The sequence below is a fragment of the Aulostomus chinensis genome, chromosome 14, assembly GCF_037954235.1.
Source record: "Aulostomus chinensis isolate RoL2024-O1b breed Wild chromosome 14, RoL_Achi_v1.0, whole genome shotgun sequence".
Lineage (NCBI taxonomy): Eukaryota > Metazoa > Chordata > Actinopteri > Syngnathiformes > Aulostomidae > Aulostomus > Aulostomus chinensis.
In genome coordinates, this window is record NC_141333.1 from 8,964,910 (window position 1) to 8,983,869 (window position 18,960).

Sequence of the window (18,960 nt, forward strand, 5' to 3'; positions counted from 1 at the left end):
TGATCCCTGGCTTCATGTCATTTCATTTAAAATACAACAACAAGCTTTCCAGTTAATGGGAAGGATCAGGGTTTGTGTGTGTGTGTTACCATAACAGCCAGTTTAATAGTTCTGCCACATAGTCAGCTAATTGTTCTGGGCTTTTTTTTTTTTACACTGCTTCTGAAAAGAACAGCCTCACAGTAAAATATCTGACAGGAAAACAACACTGCGGAGTTAAGGTAGCAGTTGGTATTTTAATGAGCTGTTTTGTGTGGGGGACAACATTGGCAGAGATTCTCAGATGTGTTTTTCTACAAATTTGGGTACGTGGAAAGAGAAGAATTTGAGGAAACTAGAAAGACTTGAGCCAGGCGAACATCCAGCGACTGAAGTGATGACATCAGCTCCCAGCATGAGGACTTTAAAATCAAAAGAGAAGATTCAAGTTGCGGCATCAGTGATGAGGAATTCAACGTCAAAAGGGAAGGGAACCGCGGCAGCATCAGAAGATGGACTCACTCTGGGCAGGATTACAACTACATGCGAGAAATCCGGGAATATCATGAGGCTCAGCATCAACTTGATGCCTGCTCTGGCTTCAGCCAAAGAGCCTGTGGAGGAGAAGAAAGAAGAAAAGAACTGCAGAAGTGCAAAGAAACCGGAATCTTGCAGCGCGTCTAATTTGGGGAAAGACAAAGATGATACAAATGACTTTCATACAGGATTAAATCTGGATAGAGCCACTGACACCAAACATTCTGTGAGTCCTCCTTTGGTCCTGCTGCCTATAACTCACCCTAAACCAGCTCATGAGGGTCATCAACAGACCAAGAGGGACCCCACACATCGACCTCCTATCTGTGTATCTGAACCAACATCAACCGCCTCTCCAAACATAGCAGCACCTCGGTGTGAAGACAGCAGCCCAGATAAAACACCCCGGACAGATTACCAACTGTTCTCTAAAAGTGTAAGTTAAATGAATAAATAAGTTGACTTATTTGTCCTGTACTGTTCCATTCATCTGTGTTTCAAATCCCTCTTGCTCGTCATAACGTTTCTTGACTGACTTGCTTCCCTTCTCACTGTTTTGCAGCGATCAGCTGAGTTTCATCTTCCTGACATCTCCTTGTCCAGTCTGGAGGACCTGCTGCAGATGGTCACACGGAGACTGGCCAGGAAAAAGGGAGATAGAAGTGAAAGACTACAGAAATTCATCCAGTCTGGTCACTTCCTCATGGATTATCAGTGTTTTACAGAGAAGAGGGTCAGGCAGCGGACTGGTCACTACACGAAGGATGGATGTTCAAAAGGGTATGCTTGACGCCTCTGAATTCTGTCAAAAAACGCAATTCTATATGTTTCATTATTGAAAGTGAATGAACAAAACAGTTACCCCTCATCATTTGCTGATGGTCAAAGTAGTAGTTTCTGTTCTGACAAATTATTTATTGCAGACGCTGGTTTGTAGACTTTCTTTTTTAATCTATATGTAATGTAGAGGCAGTGACATGCAATCCAGTATTAGCAGAAAGCAGACTAAGGACAGGCCAGATGGTACTATTCTAATCCTGAAACTCACCCCCGCTTCTCAACAGTAATTTGACGGTTCACATTAACGTTCATTATTCAAGGGGAAAATGATGCTGTATTGAAAATAATGTTCTGCAGAATGGCAAACGTGATATCTGTGTTTAAAGAAGTTTGTAGAACCCTTCAGTACTTCGGTACATGTTTCTTTTATACAGCCAAGCAGTGGCAAAAACAGCAGTGGGTGGATGGAGTCTGGACAGACATGGGAGCCTTCCTCCACTCTGCTCTGCCCCAAAACCGACACTCGTCTTCACTATGACGAGGAAAAACTTCCTGACGACCAGAACACTGCAGTGACTCGTCAAAAATAATGAAACAGAGGCGGGGTTTTTCTGTCAGGGTAAGACATTCAGACCCATTTTCTTTTTTACTTGCATAATGCCAGCATATAGCGATAAGCAAATGCTATATTATACATCTATATGCATCAAACAGTTCAAATACATTCAAGTTCAAGTAGAACCGAGCAAGCATAAACACTTTGAAAGTATATTCAGTAGTTAAGATTTCATTCCATCATGAGAACTTGATGAATGTAGTTTTGTCGGTTCTTCCAGGTTTGCATTATATTTTGACTTAACAAGTTGTCTTTTTAAAGATTTCAAATACAATTTTAATACAGCTCTCACATTAAATAGTAACATTTAATACATCCTGTTTTCCTCGTGCCTGTACACCTTTTAATGAATATGTAACATTACAGTGATGTCTTTTGTTTTTTGGAGAAATAAAAACATTAACATGTAACACGTAGGAAAAGGTTCCGGTTATATTGATCCTGAATTTCATAACTTTGTTGAATATTTTATATATATCAGCTCTTTAAAGTTTTAGGTTTACCAGATTGGAATGGAATTGCAACACTATTGAGTCACGTGCTTTACCAAAAATGTGTGGTTTCATAATATCTCAATACTTTATAATTTGTACATTAAACCAGGTTTGCAGAGCTGCGAATTCAGGATTCCTTCACTTGCAACAGAGAAACAATTCACAATTATGTGCTTAAACAACTGAAATAACATTAAATACCCAAGGATTTTTAAGCCCCTGTTTACAATGACAGACAAAATAAAAATGTTAAAATATCTTAACCCATACAGACAAAGGAATGACTTATAAAACAATAACACGTAGGAAGATTGTCAAGAAATATTTAGGAGGTAATCAATGATGAACACCCGCTCAAATGTGTTCTGAAATATAAAATCAGCTACATGATTATTTTCAACAAGGACTAGAGGAACGATTTTAATTGGTACAGCATTTTCAGGTTTAAAGTGCAAAAATAAAGCTAAGATTGTGAGAGGTCTAGTGATCGATCCCTGAGGAACACCACTCAGTTTCTTAACTTAAATTCTATTCTTCCACGATACTTAACTTCTTACTTTGTAGAGATGAGATAGTAAGAAAAGACAGAGTGGGTTTCATAAACCCATAAGTATAAAGCTACATGTCTGTTAGCGGATGAACAAGGCACCACAGCCATTTTAGGAAGTTTGGTTCTTAGAAACTGGACAGACCTCAGTGAGTCGGTAACAAAATGACATTCACTTAATTTATACTCTCCTTTCTCGTGTCTACTTTTCACTAACATGGACTTTTCTATGTTGCGTTTGCTGCCACAATTGAGCAAAATTCAAATGAACACAGACAAATTTACTAAATGCTGTAGTCGGTCCTGAGTCCTTGAGAGCTGCAGAATCACAGTGGTGTGTCCTGTGTGTTCGGTCCAACTATAAAGAGCGTAGAGGGATTTTTGCTGCTGCTCTCTCCTTTTTGTTTTGACCTGCTGGATTTACTCGATTCTCCTTGAGTGCCACCATTATTACTCGAGCCACTGCTGCTCCTCCGGTGTGTCTTCTTCTCTGGCTGAGTTTTGGCCTTTTTGGATTTACTCTCTTTTGGTTTGATGGCAGATGATTTTCCACGCTTCTGTGGGGTTGATGACTGCAGCTGGATGGATGGAGGGTTAATCTGGGTGGGCAGGGTAGCCACGTTGGTCTGCACTGTCCCATTTGTGATGACTACATCTGTGAGGTGGTCATCATCAGTCTGCTCCTTAGCAAAGTTGACGAAGACCTAAAAAAAGTATGTTGTAGTGAGCCATCTATCAATGTCTTGCTGGTTACTGATCTTTGGAGGAGAAAGAGCACAGAGCTACATTTAGTTTTGACTTTTGGTTTGCATGGTGTGTTTGGGAAGAGGTGCATAAGGATTCTTTGAACTACAGCAGATTATCAGCAAGACGAATCAGCTTTGCCATGACCTCAATTTAAATAAGGTAGAAAACTGAGATGTGTCACAGCGGCAGAATATTAAAAATTTACAAGGTTTAAACATCCTGGTGATGTCAAAGAGCTGCCGCCATTTGCATCTGCCCTCCCAGTTACACCGTTGGACTCACCTGGTCCAGGGTGGTTTGTGAAACAGAGAAGTCAGCAATGCCCAGCTCATCGCAGTTGTTAGCCAGCACATCAAAGACACGCGCCAGGCAGCAGGCGTGTGAGGGCAGCTGGTACTGCAGCACGTTCTGATGGTGCTCTTTCAGTTCGATGCTGGCAAAAGAGTTCTTGATGTAGGCGTTGACAGGGCACGATTCCGGGTTGGATTTATTGTCTGCCAGACGAAGGATGATGGTGTAGCCGTCACCAAACCTGAACATGAGGGCACATTAGGTTTTAACATTGATGCTATGTCAGTTTATTTTTTTGGAATTCAGTTAAGCTTTAAAAATTCATCAGAGCCAAACATGACGTTGCTGGCTTAGACCTGTTTTGTAACACCAGGGCTATTATAGCAATGGGCATTACGTTTTGTTTAAGAGGGGAAAAGTTGATGTGTTTGACAAATCTGCCAATTTACCGTCATTGCCAACAAAGATGGTTTGTTCCCTCGTAGTGAGGCAAGAGGCAACATTTCATTTAAAAGCACTTCATGGATAGAATCATTAAGAAAGAAAAATGTCAGAGAACAAAACGGAGTAGGACCCATCATGATCAATGTATAATGAAGTACCGGATCAGTGGAGACAATCCATAACTATGTCTCAAATAATTGTAAGGGAAGGGGTGGCTATTAAAAATAGAACAAGTAATTTGCCACACTTATGCAAAAATCATGAAAATCCAATATTTCTACAATATTAGATTCAAATTAACACAGTCTGAACAATCAGGCAGAATCAGCAGCAGTTGATAAATGTATATTGTCCTACTGTCTCCCAGTATGCATTGTTATTTTGTCACACTCCTCATCCCATATGTTTATCTGCACTTGTTGGCTCTGAATTCTCTTTAAAGTAGTTTGGTCAAAAAAAAGGTGATGGTTTGTACAAAAGTCCAGACAAATACTGCAAAGATAAACATTTGAATTGTTCTTCAGTGGCCTCTTAGCTGACATCCCTCTTTAAGTCATCTCATGACCGTGAACCTCATCAAGTGAGGTTCAAGTGAGTGTTTTTAGTGCGTCTTAAAAACCAAGGGTTAATGAAGTCAGCGACACAGCTGAGGAGTCAGGCAACGTGGAGATTTCCACAAATGGGACCCCAATCAATCATTTGGTCAATGACCTTTTGAAGAATGAGCTCAAATCTGCAGATACAGATGAGAACAGTTAAGAGTGTGGCAGGACGTTACCTGTTCTTCAGGTGTTGCACAGATCCGAGACACTGGAACCTGCCGTTCACCATGATGGCCATTCTGGTGCAGAGAGCTTCACATTCCTCCATACTGATGCAGGATGAAAACAATTGTGTTTCACACAATGAAGACATTACAAGCTGTGAGCGCAGAGGTGATGCAACAGGTAAAAAATGAATCCACTGAACAGCTGAACTTATTTAAAGACACCGTTTGGATCAGTGTCCTGTCTTTGTCCTGGACTGAATTTATTTTTCATGGGTGTGCATATTTATGTAAACATTGCCTCCTACCTATGGGAGGTGAGAACTACAGCTCTTCCCTCTTTGGTGACACTGAGGATGCAGTTCCACAGGAACCTTTTGGCCTTTGGGTCCATGCCAGTGGTGGGCTCATCCTGACAACAGTCACAAAAATAAAGTTTAAAACACTTTTTTTTATATAATTGACTGTGATTTTTTTCCTTTTTAAAATCTGTATGTATTATTTTGTTGTTATGTGTGGTAAATTATTTTTCTCTTGCCAGAGCCACATGAGGAGAGCAGAAAAATTGTCCAAATTTGCTGGAAAAGAAATCACAGATTCAAATCTTTGCAGGACGGACTTTCTCTAGTTTAAGATTATTCATGAGATTGTTATTATAACAAACATCAAGCTGCATGTCTAAAAACTGCTTGGATATCTACATATTTAAATTGTAAATTATGTGAAACATTTATGATCATATCCAACTGGAAAGATGATGCTATTTATCTTCTTCAACTACATCTGTTTGCTCCCACTATTGTTATTGCTCTTTATCTCAGTACTGTCAATCATCAGGTGACTGTTAGTGTCAGTGAGTCCTAACGTTTCATCCTTCATTCTGATCTCTGGTCAAATCACCAGAAATATGACAGGCGGAGCCCCGATGAGGGAAATGGCAGTAGATAATTTCCTCTTGTTGCCTCCGCTGTAGCCTCCAGCTTCCCGCTCAGCATACTGGGTCAGTCCCAGCTTCCTCACCCCCCACTGAGCCACCTAAAGGACAACAGCGAAAATGCATCTGAATGAAAAATGGGACGTCCTGCACAGTGCAGCAAATTGTCATGCCTTCATAGAATTATTCCTTTATTGCACCTTGCTGACAGACTCCTCTGGTACCCCTCTTAGACGGGCATACAGCTCCAGATGTTCCCGACCTGTCAGCAGGTCGCTGATGGCATCAAACTGTGGACAGTAACCCATCAGCTGGTGGACTCGCTCCATCTCTGTGAGGACACTAAGAAAGCACAGACAGATTCATGGTCTTCTGTAAAGGCTGAACAGAAGTTCTTGCAGGAGTACGTGGCGCAGAACGTTTTTACCTGTGATGATTGAGGAAAGCCTCTCCGGAGGTGATGGGCGTGTCTCCTGTCAGCATGCGAAACGTAGACGTCTTCCCTGCTCCGTTCACCCCGAGCAGGCCAAAACACTGAAACACAACAGAATCATGTGACATGTAGATTCTGATGAACGGAAAGTTTACGTAAAACATTAGGCAAGATACAACAAATATTTTTGACTCTGGTGTTGCTACGGCAGCAACTACAATAAAAGTGTGGTCATATTTATCAGTAACAGTAGAAATATCCCATGCAGATGCAGCAGCGTTGGTGGTGAAAGTATTCCTTGCAGTTGCAGATATAAAAGCAGTAATTGTGCCGATTGTAGTTTTGTAGTAGTAGTATTTGTAGTTTTGGTAGTAGCAGTTGCAGCTCAAGATGCAGTGACAGCTGAAGCTGCAACCTCCCCCAGCAGGCGATGAACAACACTATATTAGACTACAACCGTAACCACGAGCCTGCAGTGCTGAACAAGTCCGGTTGAGTGTTGTGTGGGGTTTACACATGTCTCACCTCACCACGAGGAATCCCCAGACAGAGACGGTCCACAGCTGGCTTCCTGCCTGCTTTGTAAATCTGATAAATACAAAGCAGGCTGTTAGTGGAATCTACAATGAGAGGATCATGGAAGTCTCTCTTCACACTAAGTATGATCTTAGTTTATACAGTAATCCTTTCAGGTGTGTATTCTGGTTCTACCTTGCTCAGATCTATCATGGTGAGGATGTCCGCTTGGGCTCTGCCACCTTTGACCCTCTCTCTCTCCCGGGCAACATCCTCATCTTCTGGACCAAGAAGAGGGATCTCAGGCTCGTTCCACTGCCACGGCCTGAACAGACATACATTTTTCCTTTGCTTTTGCCGAAATGAACGGAGTAATTGTGAAAGTTGCATGTTTTAATGCTTTCAAATGTATTCTGTATTCCATGTATAATGAAGACTTTGTAATACACACACAAAGCGACAGAAACAGAGCTTAAATTCCTGCAGCACAACTTTGCAAACAGAGGGAAGAGAGAAAATTATATTTGAAGACTGAACACAACAATAGGAAAAGCAGAAGATATTCTTGGAGAAAGGAGATGTGAATATACCTGAGGCGAATGAAGAACTTGTACTGCAGTAAAATGGTGAAAATGAAGAAGATCACTCCCTCTGCTGCCATCGCAAACAGGTTCTTCCCTACAAAATCCCACTGAAAAGGGTCCAAGGTCTTTTTGGTGCCTGAGGAAGGATTGAAATAAACGTTTAACATATTAAGTAATATGTCACTGTTTTACAGTGCAATGAGCAGTTTCAGCATTTCAGAATAACCACAGATGACAGTCGGAAAAATACAGATGAAAAAGAAAAATCCCCCTCTCACACACACACATACACATGCACGCACACACACACACACACACCTCTCTTTCTCCTTTACAGCACCCCTGTATCGGAGTTCCTAACTCATTTGCAGGGTGGTGTATATTCACATATACAGTATGTTCAAAGGTCTCCGTACCCAGTCTCTGAAAGGCGTCTGCCATGGCTTGGTTCTTAGCCATATCGATGAGTCCTCGTCCCAAGCAGAAATGAGGGAAGATGAGAAACACCTTCTTCAGGATCCTGTTCACCTTGTTTAAATGCTTAAGAGAGAAAATCATCCAGAAGTCATGACCTAGTTAAACCTGCTTCAAACAACATGGCTGTTATGACTGATCAACATGCTGAGCACTGACTCCCATTGCTTCATTTTACTGATAACATTTCAAAACTGTGATCAATCGTTCCCAGTCTTCTCATGTTCAGAGCTGGATGTGCTTGTTGCCTCGCTGTATTAAAAACAATAAATGTGATACCAAAATTGATCCAAGATCATTGTTGCACAATCTTATTATTTTTCTATTGTCACAGATTTTTACCTCATCTACAAACAGCTCCAGGACAAACGTTGCGATGCTGCCATTGATTCCGATGAAGAGGTTAATGGAGGTCAGAACAACATAGGCTGTGCTCGGAACGGTAAACACAAAGGATGCTGGGTACATCAGTGGTGTGATGGACCACCTGCATGAACAAGTACAGGTAGACATTTATTACAAACAGTGATCCGACAAGTGGAGTGGGTCAACGCCGTAAACTGCTCCTCATTTACCTCCATCACTCACTTTTATTGGGTCATTAGATAAAAAAAAAAAAAAGACAAAACCAATTCAAATGCAAGACAGTTTAAGATCAAGACGTGTGCACAGGATGTTAGAGAACGAACCCGTAGAGCAGGAGAAGCAGGACGAGAGCAGGCAGGTTGGTCTCTGAGACGTACGACTGCTGCTGGAAACTGATGAAGATCAGCACCACCATGGTGGCGGGGACGGTGTAGTTCAACTGAAAAGATGAACAAATATCCTTTCAGGAAAAAGAGGAAGGCTTTGCTCACTTTAGTCTTTTAATAGAGGACGAGGGGGAACTCTCTGTCTCTTCTGCCACTGTCTGCAGATGTTATTACGTTTGTTCAGGTGTCTTTACTGAAATATATGAGGTCAGTTATAACAAGCAATTCATGTTTGATAAAAATGACTAACTCATCATTTAATCATGAGTTGGGATTAAATGTGATTATCCTTAAATATATATGGTAACCTGCAGGGCTGAGCGATTTTATCAAATCTGCGATATAAATCAATATTTCGTTTCCCCAGAGAGTATTGATTTTTCAGCCGTGAGTATCGATACATTAAGCCCCATTCAAATCCCCTGTGTCCCGCACTTTACAGGAAGAGCAATTCGGTCTGCCAGCTGCTAGTGTCGCCGTAGAGCATTTCTGGTTAACCAGACGCCGATGCCTTTCTCATCCGGTTAGAGCTGAGAGATTCAGGAGAATGGCGGTGAGCATTGTTCCCTCTAATTTTTCATGTGTCTGGCATACACACAAGCTCCCTGAGCACACTGAGGATCAATGTGAGCAACATCAGTTGTGCACGCTGTGGCCACACACCTGTATCACACCTGTTCAACACCTGGGAGTATAGCAAGGTACATGGCTTATTAAAAGAATCAAATTACAAGTTCCCATCTTCTTCACCGAGGTCGCAGAAAATTACAGAGTCCATTGCCTACTTTATTTGTCAGGATTTGAGACCTTATTCGGTGGTGGAAAACACCGGCTTTAGGCGCATGGTGAACGCGATGGAGCCCCGCTATGCTATAGTCACCCGCGAATTGAATTACTGTCTGCCATGTTTTATTTTTAGTTAACCTGGTGACTAGACTGGCTAGTAGCTACCTCATATGTTCAGTATCAAGCTAAAAAAGCTGCCAAAGAAGGCCACTTGCTGCACTTAAACTCTCCATTGTTCACTTTACTTTTCAAAAGCTTGCAAGCTACAATTTGCACTCAGTTACAATAAATGAAACTAATTTTCTCACCACATCTTCGAATAATTTTGTCCAGCATTTGCAAGCTGCCAGTCAGAGCCGTATATTGTGTAATTGATGCTTTCAGTTCAATTAATTCAATCCAAGTCAGTGGAACACTCACAAGATGTCACCAAAATCACTTTGTCCCTTTAAAATCTTTCAGAAAAGGATGTTAAGTGTATGGAATTGTATTGTGAGCTTAATATTGCGATATATATTGTATTGTGAGATGAATATTGTGTATCGTATCGTATTGTATCGCGAGATTAGTGTATCGCTACAGCCCTAGTAACCTGTAAATTACAATTTCACTGACATAAATAAAATTCAGGCTCTCTGATGTCTCTCTTAAGCCTCAAATATGACCAACCACCAACCTGCCTGTCAAATAAAACAAGATATTTTGCATGCCATTTAACAAAAACATATTGTTAGAACGTAGGTCACTGACCATGTCCCAGGTGAAGTTTGCCAGCCAGTAGAGGATTGGTTTGACCCCGCTTACGAACTGGAGGTGTTTGGCTTTGCTGACTCGCTCCTCAATCAGGAAAAGGACAAAGCTGGCCGGTACAAAGGACATGGCAAAGATCACGCAGATGGAAACCAGAACATCCACTGAGGTGGTCATCCTGAAAGAAAAATAACTGGCTTATGATCCTTGTGGTCACCTCTGACAAAGATATACTGTAAATACACATATTTATGTTACTTTACATGGTTAGGATCAGTTTTTGAAGCATATTAGTGTGTCAAGCAGACTTTCTATCAACCAACTTTCCCCCCAATCACCCGCAGCAGAGGACTAACATTGCCATTTCAGTGAGTTGCTCCTTTGTGAGGTTGAGCGGGTGATTGTAGGCAGTGATGCCGTGTTTCCTCCTCTCCGGACCAGGAGGCAGGCTGGCTCTTAGCAGACCGTTGTTCATCACATTGACAAACGACACCATGGCATGCCAGCCTTTGTTATTGTACCACACCTTTTATAGAGAAGGAGAAACATTTCTCACTACTACTCCTGATAGACAGGTCTGAATGCAGAGTCTAAATGTGTGTGTATATATATACTGTATAGTAATATATATATATATATATATATATATATATATATATATATATATATATATATATATATATATATATATATATATATATATATATATATATATACATACTGTATAGTAATATATATATATACATATATATACATATATATATACTGTATAGTAATATATATATATACTGTATAATATATATATATTGTATAGAAAATATATATATATATATATATATATATATACTGTATAGTATATATAGAGAGAGAGAGACAGAGAGAGAGAAATATATATATATAGAAATATATATAGATATATAAATAAGAGAGAGAGAGAGAGAGAGAGAGAGAGAGAGAGAGAGAGAGAGAGAGAGAGAGAGAGAGAGAATAGGTCAGAAACACTTAATACATCAATTGTTTCATTTGAACAAAGACAAAATAAAAACCTTGACATTGTTTTGACTGTTCAGTCCTCTCAGAAAACCTGGCAGTCTGTTCAGGAGATGATCCAGTGAACTGTTCTGTGATGAACCAAAAACATGATGAGCATTCAGTGAGACAGCGGAGATAAGAAAAGCCCGGAACCTTATGATACCTGAAGAACTGGGAAACGGGTTCTGATTGCGGTGATTGAGTCTTGGACATGATGGACCTGAGATGGGGTCTGGGTGGCACTGCCCCCCAGGGAGAAACCTCCATACCTGCAGTACAATGATTTCACTTAGGGAGCTCATCGTAAAAACAGTTTGAACTGTAAAATATTGCAGTTAAACCAACAGTTTACCTGAACTCATTCACCCACTTCTTAGTTTTCAGGCTGTATGAGGACACAGAGGAGAAACATTAACATTTTTATTCTGCCTGTTAACTTGGAACATCTGTGGTTTGACTGGTTGGTTCTGTAGCACACTGACGGACGACAAATACACGGACAGAATCCACACGTTTCCTGTGAAACCCGTATGTATTGAACTGCTTCAACTAGTACATATGATCACAGTTAAGATGCCTTTATCAATCTGGCATGATCATATTGAACCTTTAATAAACTCTGATACATTCTGGCTTCAATAAAAATATTCATTTGTTAAACACGAGTGCCTTGGAGGGAAATGTCAGCAACCAAAATTGAGTTTGAGCTTTGACTTTATCCTCAGTAGGTTTAAGATGAAGGTTTTGAACCCAAAAACACAAACCATCCATCCATCTTGTACTGATTATTCCTGTTAAGGTTCGTGCGGGGGTTGGAGCCTATCCCAGCAGCCTTCGGGCAAGAGCTGGGTACACCCTGAACAGGTCGCCAGTCCATCTCAGGGTCAATGCATATTTAGAATATCCAATTAACCTAGTCCCCATTTGCATGTCTTTGGACTGTGGGAGGAGGCCAGAGTACCCAAGGAGAACCCACGCAGGCACAGGGAGAACATCCAAACTCCAAAAACGCAAACCTAAAGTTAAAAGTATGATCAACCAAAATAAGAACACACCCAAGAGCAATGGCTACATGTGTGCTTTGGTTTTATCTGACGTACCTTTTCTTGAGGATTTGCGAGTATGTCTTCACCAGGTGATCTGAGATGTTATAATTTGTCAGATTTTGGAGGACATCTCCGGTCAGCCTCTTAATCTGACAAAAAAATTAAAAATGTAGCGACTAAAGTGGCAGGGTCACTTAAAGATACAGGCTTCAATATATTCCACCACGCAAAAGCAAACTGATGAAATGTTACAGAAAATGTTCCACAAATGAATCAGTCCAGAATCTGACCTGACATCAGCTCATACTGACCTGGGGAGGAGGAAGTCCGCCGGCACCCAGCGGACAGTCGGGGAGCATGCGGCGGACTTCCTCTGTGCTACACTGGCAGTCAGGAGAAGCTCTCGCTTTGCTCCAGTTGCCTGCGTTGAACATTTGCCAAGTGGAGTATGACACCTGCGGCCGCATGAACAACCCCCCCCGCATGGTATCACATGGAGCACTTCTACAGAGAGACGAAGGGGTGAACATGATGGAGAAGTTGAGGATTAATTTATAAACATGAGAGTGCCGTATTTAGTGAAATTTGAGTTTCAAATCCTACGTTCTGTTCTCTTCTTCCTCTTTTTCCATGCATTTGGTACCAAAACCTGGCTGGTCAAGCAGCGCTTCCAGCAGATTCTCCATGGCTGGATTACCAGGCGCATCATTGCTATGTGAAACCAGAATAATAACAACAAGTAAATCAAGCAGTTGTTCCTCAGTCATGAAACACTCAGCTTATTGAGGAAAAAACTCACACACACACATATATATATACACACACACATATACACATATATATAGACATATATATATGTCTATATATATACACATATATATGTATATATATATATATATATATATACACATATACATATATATATACATACACATATATATACATACATATACACATATACATAATACATATATACGTGTATATATACACGTATATATACGTATACATATATACACATACATATATATACACATATACATATATATACACATATACATATATACACATATACATATATATACACATATACATATATACACATATACATATATATACACACATATATACACACATATATATACACACACATATATATACACACATATATATACACACACATATATATACACACATATATATACACACACATATATACACACACACATATATACACACACACATATATATATATATATATATACACACACACATATATATACACACACACACACACACACACACACATATATATATATATATATACATATATACACACACATATATATACACACACACACACACATATATATATACATATATACACACACATATATATATATACATATATACACACACACATATATATATATACATATATACACACACATATATATATATACATATATACACACATATATATATATACATATATACACACATATATATATACACATATATATACACACACACACAGACATATATATATACACATACATATATATATATATACATACATATATATATATACATACATATATGCTGTTTATATGCTTCCCCTGTTTTACAGCTTTCTTAACATTAGATTTTACCATCATCTACAAAATGAGCATCATGCTGCATTGAAGTAGAATTGAAACTCTTAAGACCATTAGCAATTAGCAAAGTCACCACCTGCTGGCCATTTGACAGAAAGCAGGATTAAACCACTTTGCACTGACTTCATTTTTCAAAAGCTACATCCACTGTCTTTTACGATCTATGACTACAAATGTACCTTTTTTTTTGATAAAACTGAACAAAAAGGGTGTTAAATCAATGGTGAATATTCATTCACAGCTACCTGAAGAAGGTGTACTGTTCTCCATACATCCAAGGTTGCAGCTCCAGGGCAGGATACTTTCCAAATGGAGGCACAATGAGGCTGAAGAGCAGAGCGACCAGCACAAACACTGCAGGCAGAACAATCTAGAAGCCGAAAAAAACCTCAGTGATATTTAGAAACATTGTCACATGACACACAAATAATTCCCTTTATAAAAACAGTCTGTGGATGGAGTTACTGCCTGTAATCACCTGAGCAAAGAAGCCCCTGCGACTCCTGCGAGCAAAAAGCCAGCGTTTGATGAAGAGGGCTCTCAACTGCTGCCAGGTCAGCCACCATCCAGTCAGGGGTAACGCACCTTGGCCTTCTCCACTCAGCAGGTCTGTTTCCTGAGGTTCTGCCAAGCAGAAAGCACAATGATGATGATACATAACATTCATAAATCCATCTTCAAAGGAATACCTCTCTGTTACATTCGATTCTCCGCGTACATCACAAGCAATGATTCATACATTTACCACTGCATTTCTTTTTCATGCCTTTGAGGCAGTTTTCATGCTCTTATTCAGTCTGTGTACACATGAAGAACCTACCACGGTATGTTTAACAAGAATTATAGACAAGCTACATGTTTTCAAACAAAAATAACATTTATTTGAGTAGATTTAATTAAGTGAGGTGTTTCTCAGTTAATCTGCGCTGTAATACAGAGGCAGAAGCAAATTTCCACGGCTTTTGTAAAACTCTGGTTTTCTTCCAAGCTCTCCAAATTTCCTGCCTTCCACCGCTTTCAGGACTGTCTAAAACCTTCAAGGGTGACACTGACATAACTTTATTTTCCTGTCTTATTATGATTTGTAGATTTGAAAGTACCTTTCTTACGAAGCCTTTTCCTTCCTGGCAGCATAATGAAAACAATCAAAGGTGGAAATGAAGCAGCAGACTGACGGTGCAAGAAAAAATACACTGTATGATGATACATCACAAACTGTGTGTGTGAGTGTGTGCACACACCTGTCTCTGGTTCTTCTCCATGTTGTCTCTGCACTCGCTGCCCTGATGGCTGCAAGCTTTGGGGAGGATCAGCCTGCAGGTCTGGTTCAGCATCCACACCGGTCTCCTCTGCCACTCTTAGAAAGATCTGGGAGAGGTAAAACTCCTTTTTACAAACATTATTACATCTATTATATCACTACTTGTCACAGTGTGGAACTCAAGAAACACTGCAGATGGTGTGTTTGTGTAATAAACTTATTAAACTTTACTTACCCAACATTCAAAATTACATCTTTTTCTCGAGCTGCCTTTGAATACAACAACTAACAGCAGTGGACAACGCAGGCAGGAGAGGTCAGTAAAAGAGCATCCAGAAGATTTACGCAAAGGTCAGAAGAACAGGAAATGACTAATTCTCACAGACAACCATTATCAGGCTCTTAAGGGTCACTATCACTGCTAATCTGATGATAATGTTAAGCCTATTATGACCAATGCTGCTCCATAAATATCCAGCCTTCCAGCTAAAAGCTGGCTGAGGGCACACAGGGGGGAAACAAAGCAAATCAGACTCGGTTATGGTTTGTCCAACATCCCGCAACGACTGATCCTGCTATAAAAAAAAATAAAAAATGCAAAGGTGACCAACTTTCTTGGAATACCTTCCACCTTTGGTTATTAGCTTTATCCCCTGTGCTGCTCCTGCCAGGGTGTGAATATCGACAAAGCAAAAGAGCTGGCTGGAGTAAACAGATTACTTTAACAAGTTTTTATTGACCTGAATAAAACGCAATTGAACAAAAACTATTTGCAGGTTTAACCTTGTCTTCTCATCGGCGAGTTTAGCTCGCTGACAAGAAGCATTTAGCATTTTTAATTTGTCAAAGTAACACCTCAAACATCAAGGATCAGTTCAAGATGGAAGCATTCATCTGCTGCTCCTCATTTAGGGTCTGAGAGCAGGTATGAATCAGCTGATGAGCTGAACAACCAGAGAATGTCTACACAGACAGTCAGGAACTGAACTCTGCACAGCTATTGTGGAGGAATGAAAGGACATTCCAGTTTCTTTCCATACACCCCCCCCCCCCCCCCCCCCGCTTATCCGTTAAGGGTCAGGTACTGGTGGTGGTGGTTGGGGGGGGGGGTCCTGGAGTCTCATTCCAGTATCCTCAATCAATAATCTCATTCAGTCCATGTGAAGAAGGAAATGTACTGCATCATGAACTGCAGGAAGTCTCAGCATCTGATTGTTGTTTTCATTTACCTGCATATGATAAAAAGTTTAAAGCCACAAGTACACAAAATGGTACGGTACAAAAACACGTTGCACTGTATAAATCTGGATCCTGCTAGAATGAATACTTTTGATTAAACCTATGAGCAGGTGAGTGGTTTGTGTTGTCATGTGTTCATCACGTCCTCTGTGTTTACGCCTTCAGCTGTGCAGTGTGTGACGTCGATTATTTAATTTGACTTACGAAAATATGACGACTGATTCATTAATACAAGGTGAAAAGAATGCAGGATAGGCTCCACCCCACCCACCCCCCACCCTTAACAGGACAAGCGGCAGGAAATGGATGGATGGATGGATGGAAAAGAAAAGAATCCAGAATGAAACACGAATGCTCACCTCCTCCAGCGTGCTGTCTGACAGGCCATAGCTGCTGATACCCAGCTCGTTCAGTCTATGATCCAATTCAGACAGGAAGACAGCCAGACTGCTGTTCTTGGCAGCTATCTGGGGCAGGTTTATCACAGCCTCATGCCCCGACTCCTCCACCAACCTGGCACCAGGGATGTGGTGTTGTGCCAGGGAGAGCAAAGCTGCCAAGCCTACCATGAATGTGAAGGTCAGCACGGAGGTTGCATTGTTTATCAGACCCTGAATACTCTTAACAGTCTTTTCTCCTTCGTTAAAGTTCATATTGCAGCGTAACACTCACATAAGCTGCTGTCCTCACTCCCCAGCCCCGTGTCCTCGCTCATGGAAGACTCGCTGTCCTGAAACACAAATCAGATCCACAGAGGTAAATAAACAAATCGGATTCTGAATGCGTGTGATTGAGAAGCCAAAATTAAACACGAACTTTGGTGAGAGGATGTAGCTTGTTGGTGCTGGTGGAGGTGCTGCTGGGCGTACTGGTGTCCAGTCCCTCCTTCTTGACCACGGTCAGGTAGTAGCCAGATCCCAGTTGAGATTTAAGAAATAGTGGTGAGCCACAGCAGCACAGTTTCCCCTGAGAGATGATGGCGATCCGATCTCCTAGCAGCTCCGCCTCATCCATGTAGTGGGTGGACAGGATGATGGTCCGGTCTGACAGAGAGCCGGACACACACAAGCTTATTTTTATACTTCTGTGTTTACCTGCATTGTTTTTCTCACTGGGCTGCACGGTGGTGCAATGGTCAGCACTGTGGCCTCACAGCAATAAGGTTCCGGGTTCGAGTCCTGGCTCGGGCACGGGATCTTTCTGTGTGAGTCTGCATGTTCTCCCTGTTCCTGTGTGGGTTCTCTCTGGTACTCCAGCTTCCTCCCACAGTCCAAAGACATGCAATTGGGGACGAGGCTGATTGATACTCTAAATTGACTGTAGGTGTGACTGTGAGTGTGAATGGTTGTCTGTCTCTATGTGTTGGCCCTGTGATGGACTGATGACCTGTCCAGGGTGAACCCTGCCTCTCGCCCGTAGACGCTGGGACAGGCTCCAGCCCCCCCCCCCCCTTTTCTCACTGTATTTTATTGTCTGAAGTCTGTCAGAATAGTATAATAAATCCAATGACAGATTTTTTTTTTTTTTCTTCCATCAATCATTTCACCAACCCCTCATTAATTACATCCCCTAGGGCTCACACAACTTCCCCTGTTCCACACCTTTGCGATATTTGAGCAACAGGTCCCAGATCCCTCTGCGGGAGTAAGGGTCGACTCCAGCTGTAGGTTCATCCAACACGACCACCTTGGAGCCTCCGACAAAAGCTATCGCAACAGAGAGCTTCCTCTGCATGCCACCTGATAGACAGAGGAGGGATTCTCAGTTTTGGAACAGGAATTTTTTCTTCAACAAACTCAGAACAGGATCAAGGTGCAACTCTGGAGTTCACCTGAGAGGTTTTTGGTCTGCTCATGTCGTTTGTGCAACAGGCCGACATCATCCAGCAGAGTGTCCAGTTCAGCTTTCACCTCTGCTTCAGACAAACCCTTCAGACGGCCGTAAAACCACACGTGCTCTTCCACGGTAAGACTGAGAGAGAGAGAGAGCGAGAGAGAGAGAGAGAGACACACACACACACACACACAAGACAAAGACACGAATCAATTATAAAGAAGACAGATTTCTTTCATAACAATAAGAAAAAGACAAGACAATGGTTAATGAGAGCAGATATCAGATCCTTACATGTCAAACAAGACATTGTGTTGTGGACAAACTCCCAGTGTCCTCCGGATGATGTCCACGTCTTGGCGGATGTCCATCCCCTTGATATAAACTGTTCCCGAGGTGGGAGGGAACAGGCCAGTCAGAACAGATCTGTCCACCATAAGAAACATCAAATGAATCATTTGTTT

The 18,960-nt window shown here is 41.2% G+C and overlaps 2 protein-coding genes across 6 annotated transcripts in view; one reads left to right on the top strand and one right to left on the bottom strand.

The window, feature by feature from the left end:
* On the top strand, window positions 1-8,389 carry LOC147249653 (uncharacterized). 2 transcript variants are annotated; one of them, XM_086225195.1, is made up of 4 exons: window positions 1-952; window positions 1,079-1,296; window positions 1,731-1,915; window positions 7,289-8,389. In XM_086225195.1, the coding sequence occupies exons 1-3, from the start codon at window positions 284-286 to the stop codon at window positions 1,870-1,872; spliced, it is 1,029 nt and encodes a 342-aa protein (XP_086081321.1). In that variant the 5' UTR covers window positions 1-283; the 3' UTR covers window positions 1,873-1,915; window positions 7,289-8,389. The 2 variants fall into 2 exon arrangements, with proteins under 2 accessions (XP_086081321.1, XP_086081320.1); XM_086225194.1 differs by lacking the exon at window positions 7,289-8,389 and having other exon boundaries at window positions 1,731-2,262.
* The window catches only part of abca7 (ATP-binding cassette, sub-family A (ABC1), member 7), a 27,449-nt gene continuing 10,060 nt past the window's right edge, over window positions 1,572-18,960 (bottom strand). The window contains exons 20-50 of one of the 4 annotated variants that reach the window (XM_086225191.1): window positions 18,791-18,922; window positions 18,495-18,634; window positions 18,265-18,402; window positions 17,480-17,706; window positions 17,336-17,393; window positions 17,023-17,225; window positions 15,405-15,531; window positions 15,264-15,287; window positions 14,642-14,787; window positions 14,409-14,533; window positions 13,112-13,219; window positions 12,820-13,009; window positions 12,563-12,657; window positions 11,815-11,847; window positions 11,626-11,731; window positions 11,477-11,551; window positions 10,787-10,956; window positions 10,431-10,608; window positions 8,832-8,947; window positions 8,485-8,629; window positions 8,085-8,208; window positions 7,675-7,804; window positions 7,280-7,409; window positions 7,094-7,156; window positions 6,563-6,669; window positions 6,336-6,477; window positions 6,102-6,236; window positions 5,510-5,613; window positions 5,214-5,306; window positions 3,983-4,232; window positions 1,573-3,657 (exon numbers count right to left, since the gene is read on the bottom strand). In XM_086225191.1, coding sequence (XP_086081317.1) covers window positions 3,280-3,657; window positions 3,983-4,232; window positions 5,214-5,306; window positions 5,510-5,613; window positions 6,102-6,236; window positions 6,336-6,477; window positions 6,563-6,669; window positions 7,094-7,156; window positions 7,280-7,409; window positions 7,675-7,804; window positions 8,085-8,208; window positions 8,485-8,629; window positions 8,832-8,947; window positions 10,431-10,608; window positions 10,787-10,956; window positions 11,477-11,551; window positions 11,626-11,731; window positions 11,815-11,847; window positions 12,563-12,657; window positions 12,820-13,009; window positions 13,112-13,219; window positions 14,409-14,533; window positions 14,642-14,787; window positions 15,264-15,287; window positions 15,405-15,531; window positions 17,023-17,225; window positions 17,336-17,393; window positions 17,480-17,706; window positions 18,265-18,402; window positions 18,495-18,634; window positions 18,791-18,922 — 4,192 coding nt within the window. In that variant the 3' untranslated portion in view covers window positions 1,573-3,279. Of the gene's footprint in view, window positions 3,658-3,982; window positions 4,233-5,213; window positions 5,307-5,509; window positions 5,614-6,101; window positions 6,237-6,335; window positions 6,478-6,562; window positions 6,670-7,093; window positions 7,157-7,279; window positions 7,410-7,674; window positions 7,805-8,084; window positions 8,209-8,484; window positions 8,630-8,831; window positions 8,948-10,430; window positions 10,609-10,786; window positions 10,957-11,476; window positions 11,552-11,625; window positions 11,732-11,814; window positions 11,848-12,562; window positions 12,658-12,819; window positions 13,013-13,111; window positions 13,220-14,408; window positions 14,534-14,641; window positions 14,788-15,263; window positions 15,288-15,404; window positions 15,532-17,022; window positions 17,226-17,335; window positions 17,394-17,479; window positions 17,707-18,264; window positions 18,403-18,494; window positions 18,635-18,790; window positions 18,923-18,960 lie in introns of all 4 variants that reach the window. The other 3 variants (XM_086225190.1, XM_086225192.1, XM_086225193.1) reach the window with 3 other exon arrangements.

Coding starts and splice junctions, on each gene's coding strand:
- LOC147249653 (XM_086225195.1), top strand. CDS start 284: ATGTGTTTTTCTACAAATTTGGGTACGTGGAAAGAGAAGAATTTGAGG. Junction 953..1,078: donor ACCAACTGTTCTCTAAAAGT/GTAAGTTAAATG, acceptor ACTGTTTTGCAG/CGATCAGCTGAGTTTCATCT. Junction 1,297..1,730: donor AAGGATGGATGTTCAAAAGG/GTATGCTTGACG, acceptor TCTTTTATACAG/CCAAGCAGTGGCAAAAACAG.